This window comes from Lithobates pipiens, unplaced genomic scaffold (genome assembly GCF_037356315.1).
Source record: "Lithobates pipiens isolate NorthernLeopardFrog02 unplaced genomic scaffold, aLitPip1_a1.2 Scaffold_16, whole genome shotgun sequence".
Lineage (NCBI taxonomy): Eukaryota > Metazoa > Chordata > Amphibia > Anura > Ranidae > Lithobates > Lithobates pipiens.
Genome location: NW_027507748.1, coordinates 418,900,521 through 418,907,291, shown reverse-complemented (window position 1 = coordinate 418,907,291; position 6,771 = coordinate 418,900,521). Strand labels below are relative to the sequence as shown.

The 6,771-nt window shown below is 41.5% G+C and overlaps 1 protein-coding gene across 1 annotated transcript in view; it reads right to left on the bottom strand.

The window, feature by feature from the left end:
- Positions 1-5,127: 5,127 nt before the first annotated feature.
- Positions 5,128-6,771, bottom strand: part of ZBTB11 (zinc finger and BTB domain containing 11) — a 38,278-nt gene continuing 36,634 nt past the window's right edge. Inside the window, exon 11 of the mRNA XM_077482475.1 lies at positions 5,128-5,909. Within this exon, the coding sequence (XP_077338601.1) occupies positions 5,392-5,909 (518 nt within the window). The 3' untranslated portion in view covers positions 5,128-5,391. The remainder of the gene's footprint in view (positions 5,910-6,771) is intronic.

The window sequence follows — 6,771 nt, the reverse complement described above, 5'->3', positions numbered from 1 at the left end:
GACTGTGGGACAGGTGAGTGTCTGTTGAATGTCAGCAGCTGCTGACGCTTAACACAAATATTAGTGGAACTACGCTTTGAGCTTATCCTTTAGGGTTTAATGAATCAGAAAGATACTGAATTATTGCCACTAGATGGAGCTGAAGATCATTGCAAAAAAAAATGTTTCTCAATGGAAAAAGGTCTGATCTTTTCCTTTTCTATTAGAGGTAACATTGGCAAGCAGAAAGGCTGCTATGAAGGCATGTAGTCAAATAGTTATAAGTTCAAGGGTTGAAAAAAAAATAAAAAAATACGCCTGCTAGCACCTAAAGAAAATATATATTTCTAGATTGTAAGCTCTAACGAGCAGGGCCCTCTGGTCCCTCCTGTATTGATTTGTATTGTAAGTGTACTGTCTGCCCTCATATTGTAAAGCGCTGCGCAAACTGTTGGAGCTATATAAATCCTGAATAATAATAATGCTGGTCTAATAGGTATTAAATTATGAAGCTAGGTGGGAAATTGGCAATAGTTTCCTCCTGGTCCATTGGTGACGAGCAAAATTTGACCCCCTGACATAAAGTAGCCATCTTAACCTTCCTGGCGGTATGATTATTTTGGATTTAGGTGCTAAAAGCGGTACAATTATTTTGCATGGAAATTTGGTGTTTTATATTGTAGGCCTGTAGTTGTTAGGAATAACTCACTTAAATCTATCCAAACCAGAGTCTAGCAGACATCCGGGGTATGATAAAGTTTGAAAAATTAAATCATAAATTATAATAAATAATTGTACCAAATAATATAACAATAATAAAAATTATTCAATAATATAATCAAAAACACTGAAATTTGCTCAGTTGCAGAATTGTCACTGTCATTACTTTTCAATATTTGATGACGGATCTCCCTACAAATCGCTATCGCTCAATTCTGCGAGTGATTCTAGTTTATTATCGCTGTTTTCTAGCTGGTCTAAAATCATTTTTTGATGTAAAGGGACAGTTTTGGTTGCTATGGACAATCTCCAGTTTCTAGGCATAAAGAACAGTTTTTATAATATAAAACTGCATGCAGGACACTGTGCAGACCACTAGGGACAAAGGGGATGTGAAATTATTACATACAGCAATGTAATCTGTAAGATTACATTATACTGTATGTTTCACTTTTTGAATTTGGCGCCGATCTCCATTCCCCATGCGTCGCAACGCTCACAGGGAACGGAGATCGGCTCCGTGATAGATCCGGCGGAGGACGAGCCGCTCGTACAGCGCGGGGACATCGCTGGATCCAGGGGACGAGGTAAGTAAGCGTCCTCCTACATTCAGCGATGCGGTCCCGAGTCTGGCTCGGGGTTACCGCTTTTGGTATAAAAATTCCACCCTGAGCCTGACTCGGGAACACCGCCGGGGGGGGGGGGTGTTAAAGCCTCTGTCCAGACTCATCTGTAGAAAGTCCAATGTCAGGACTAGATTAGTAGACAAGGGTTTGTCCTACCATGTGAAAAATTGAAAGTATGAGAACACACTTAAGTGCATGGTTTTCTATTCTGTGGCTCTCAATTAAGACATTCGTTTTTGAAATGCCAAACCGATAAAGTTTGGATTTTTGGGTAGATGACCTCTGCTTGAGAAAGCAGGTCTTCTCTGGCTAGAACACTTAGGCCTCCTTCACATGGGCAATTACCTGCATACACCAGATTCCAGCTCCAAGAATCGGTGGATTATTGAGGCTGGGGTGACAGGTATATGTGAACAGTGGCAACAACTCAGTGTGTACAAAGTAATGACAAGCTGACAGCAGCCATTACTATCTCCATGTATCCACACACCAAGCGGCGGTACCTGTGGTTAGGGACAGATATCCGAGCCTGGGTGTAGTTAGATGCATCCAGGTGCAAACATTCATGGCAGATGGAAGTACAGTGGAACACCAGTGTGCTGAATGAAACACCATATCTGTAAGACATCTCTAGCTCTCTTACTGAAAGTCCATAACTCAGTATGGACCTAGAACTGGAGGAAGAGTCTACAGGCATCTGGCATTGTCCCCCACAATCCACCAATCGCTGTTGCACTGCTTTGTAAGAATAAATAAATGCATGCATTTTTTTGGGCAAATGTGCATTTAGTTGAAAAGGTGGAATAAAAAAAAAAAAGTACACTTTTACTTACCTGATCCTCAAGCAAAGTGCCTTCCACCACGTTCCAGTAGTGGACTGTCCTCAGTAACTTAGACGAGTGGAATTTGAAGACTGGTCTAGGCAGTGGGGAGAAGCCAAGGATTGGGGTAAGTAAAGCTGCTTTTGTGTGTTCCCTAAACTTAAATGAGAAATTAACCTCTCAAGTGCATGTGCAGACACACTGCAAACGATGCTTTACATTTTTCCAGATTCAGGTGCTCCTGGTGGCAAGGCACCCATCTTCCTCAGTGCAAGAAGCCTATAGAACAGATTACAAAGGCTTCTCTTTCTCACGGTCAGTTAGGAAAAGTACTTTTTTAGTTTCTCCACTTACGCAGCATCCACGTTCAGACCCAAGCTTAACGCCGAGTCCACCTGCAAAATCTTGGGCTCAAAGTCTGCCAAATCCTCAGACAAGCCTTCCTTTGTTTAAAGGAGCAGCCCAATTTTCTAAAGTGTGGGATGTTTGTGGATTTTGACAGTTTGCATATACAAGCTAGAGTTTTGATCACTGCCTCTCCCTAGTTTCTCACCCCCATCTACTGTGTGTTGCCGCAAGATTAACAGATGTAAATAGGGTCCTTTTGGGTCTTTTGTATCAAGGTCTCATTGGCCCAGCTATTATGTCAGAACATTTTCTGGGGCCAAACCCAGAAGGGAATCTACCCCATCTTGGATCTCAAAGCACTAAGGGGAAAATTCAATAAAAGGTTAAAAAACACATTTTGGTGGTATTCCCCCTTTATAACAGCACCTATTTATTTTTAATCTAACAGCCATATTAATAGATTCTAAAAGTGGCAGTAGAACTACCTGAATCTGCAAAGGTTTGTGAAATTGTTGTAAAGATTCAGGTAGTTCTTTTAACTGACCCTTTTAGAATCTGTCCCTAAGGCTGCATCAAGTATCTAAAAAAAAAAAAAAAAAAAATAATTACTGGAAGTACCTAAAGGCTAAGGGCCGGTTCACACTGCGGGCGATGCGAGGCGACACGACTTGCCTCGCCGCAATCTGACAAGTCGCCCCCGTTCTGTACAATGGAACCGTTCTGAGAGGAGCGACTCGAGTCGCTCCGACTCAGAAAAAAGGTTCCTGTACTACTTCTGGGCGACCTCGGGGCGACTTGCATTGACTTCTATACAGAAGTCATTTGCAAATCGCGGCAGGTCGCGGCGAGGCAAGTCGGTGTTGCCTCGCATCGCCCGCAGTGTGAACCGGCCCTAACTCCACCCTTAGCAACATGTTACACTCGTATTAAGGATGTAACAGTTGCTAAGCACCCACCCCCCCAGAGCTACTCTCCTGTGACTGCGTGCAAAGGTTCTTCTTCATCTGGTGCTGTAACTCACCAGCATCCCCACTCCTTTTGTTTACATTCAGCGGTCAGCCAGGGGATCTCCTGACTGGTAGCTAAATGGAGCTAGGAATAAGTTACCTGTTTGCTTTGAGACCATTGGCTGCATAGCCAACAGTGTCCTTCTTAAGAGGCTCAACAGACACAGAGAACAGAGTGACTGCCCCAGTACCAGTCCCCTTTCCCTCTAGTGAAATCCTTGGTATTGTCTGTGACCTTGACTTACAGACGTTACCATGGTTCAGGATGTCTTAGCTTCATACTCAATTCTGTTTGGCGATTTCTATCCCACCAGTCTCGCCTTTTTCCCTGCCTACCCTTGTAAGGGTGCTTCCAATAAACCCAATGGGGGTTATTTACTAAAGGAAAATCCACTTTGCACTGCAAGTGCACTTGGAAGTAAAGTCGCTGTAGATCCGAGGGGGACATGCAAGGAAAATATAAAACAGCATTTTAGCTTGCACATGATTGGATGATAAAATCAGCAGAGCTTCCACTTATTTTAGAGCGACTGCACTTCCAAGTGTACTTTCAGTGCACTTGCAGTGCAAAGTGTATTTGTCTTTCGTAAATAACCCCCAATGGCTTTAAGCACATTGACCTTGAGGGATCAAATGAGTTTTTTGAGGGTCTCAAGATTTACTTCACAACTCTTGTGAGCTGTGGTGCATTTGCTGATATAGCATTTACCTGGTAAGTCTTGCCTAGTGTGATTATTTTGCCTCCCTTTGATCCTAGAGGTTCAGGAATGCAAAGTCCCTGGGCTCTTATGTGTAGACCTTGTGGGACCTGTTTTTTTTTTTTTCCCTAGGGGCTGCCCCCTTTTTTCTGTCGACTACCTCATATTCTGGGTCTTCTCTTCCTTTCACATACTGGATCTGGTTCACCTTTTTTGTAAGGTTCTAGTTACTTGAGGTTTGGCGTTTTTTCCATGTGAAATTGTTCCCTTTGGTGGTCACGTTCTTGAGGTCTGAGCATCATGTTGATTTCTTGTGTCCTTCCTGTGATCATTTTTGGTGAGTTTTCCCCCTACAGGATTTGGTCTCATTAGGTTTTTTTTTCCCCTCAGACAGTACTGTGTCTGTTAGTGGTTATTGTGCTGCTCATCCCTCAGTTGCACTGCTTTTGGATGTCCCAGCAATATCCGAATTCCTGTGCCCATTGAAGTGTAACTAAAAAGGCAAATTTTTTTCGTTTTGAAAAAAAGTAAAGATGGATTAGAATACCTTGCAATCTTTATTACTATCTGTGCCTGTTAGGGAAACTCACACTTATCATTTAAAGCGAAAGTAAAAAGAAAATCCCAAATTTGGGGTTGACACCAGAATAATGAAAGCAAAGTCTTCTAATGGGGACACTACTTATGTTGGCCCCCTGGAATTCTTCTGTAGGCAACAGTATAAACACACAGTATGTAAATTCCCATGTTTCTCAATGGACTTCCAGAACAGGCTTTTATAGGGAGAACAAAAATGGAATTACTCAAATTGATGTAAAATCAACCCAAACTTCCAATCTAGTCTCTAGCAAACAGGTAGGTTTCTCTCTGGCATTTCACAAAAAACTGAAGAATTAGAAGACGTTAAAGACAATTTCACAAACCAAAATGAAAAGAAATGGAAATTACATTTATTTTAGGCTGTCTGACAAACAGATGCTCAAATTCTATCCTACCCAAAGAAATATTACAACTTGTACTGGAATTGTAGAACAGCTGTAAAAATAACATTGTAAACTGGAATATATGCAAATACACAACATAAGCAAACCATTGAAGTCTTGAATACACTTATGGATCGCATACTTCATTGCATGGAGATAATATTAAGTGCTACAATATATACAGCAACATCTTCCTATACATTGCTGTGTCAGAGGACCTCCGAAACATGGCCAACCTCTACTTCCACAGTTTCTAGTTGATCAGTCACTTCAAGTTTAGTCCCCTGTTGAGCCAACACGTAGTTTACGACCTGCATGATGCTTTGGTCAGAAAGTGAGTTCACAGCAGAACCCTCCTCGCCTGCTGTATTTTCTGCTTCTTCCGAATCATCTACAGTCCCAGCTATTAATACAGTTTCAGTCTCTTCACTTATTATCTCTGGCTGTGCTTCTGCCATTTCATTTGGCACAAAGCTGACTGCATGTTCCACTTGAGTTCCTTGGTGGTGGAACTGTAGGCTGTCTTTCTCCAGCATAATTTTGCAGGGTATATAGTTGCTATGGTACTTGGTCATGTGCTTGCGTAGATTGCGGGCATCAATGTAAGCTTCATTGCAAACAGGACAAACATAGGGCCGTTCTCCTGTGTGTGTTCTTACATGACGCTTTAAAGAGCGGGCATCTGCCCATGCAACTCCACATGTTAGGCATTCAAAGGGCTTCACACCTAAAAAGGGGTAAACAAAAAAAAAAAAAAAAAAAAAAAAAAAAAAAACTTTAACAAGCAAATAACGTAGGATACATTAACATGCACTCTGTTTTATGCACTATGCATTTGTGTAAGTCATGCTTGCCTTTAATCAAAAAAAGAATTTTAAAAACATGCAATACATTTTGAAGAAACTTTCCAGGCACCAAAATTAAAGATAGATTAGTTGAATATAAAACACTCAAAATGCATGTTATTACCTCACATTTGCAGTTATTTCTACATTTCCTAGTTTAGTTCTAAGCTGGCTCCATTACATCAAGACCCTCCTCTATTAGGATAACCTTATAGGCAAATAAAGTGCAAGGGGGGGGGGGCAGCTCAGATTAAACACAGGTGTGTGAAATAAAATTCCCTAGAATTCATTGTGCCCATTGACACCTGTATTTCTGGTACAATAAGTTTTATTTACCACTTGAAGACCAGGCCTATCAAATGTCCAACAACCGATGGTCGAAACGCAAAGGGTAAGAATGTGATATCCAAGATTACCCAACTAAGAAATTTGTCATGAGAATCAGATAGCATAGCCGTCAGTTTTTCCTTAACCATATCATCATCCATTTGGTGTTTCACCACTTCAAAACTAAGGATCGGGGACTTGCATGCTCTAGCGATATTTGTTTACAGTGACCAAGCTCACCAAGTAGTGATTTGCCGCTCACCTTGAAAGGGAGTATCTATAGGCTTAGAAAGAAGAGCCTCAAAGGGGTTTCTCTTAATGCCAGAGTGTAACATATGTACGTAGCAAAGCGTAGACCCAAATCCATATTATTATCACCAGCTATGTGCCATTGTTTCCTCCTGGTTACAAACGCGA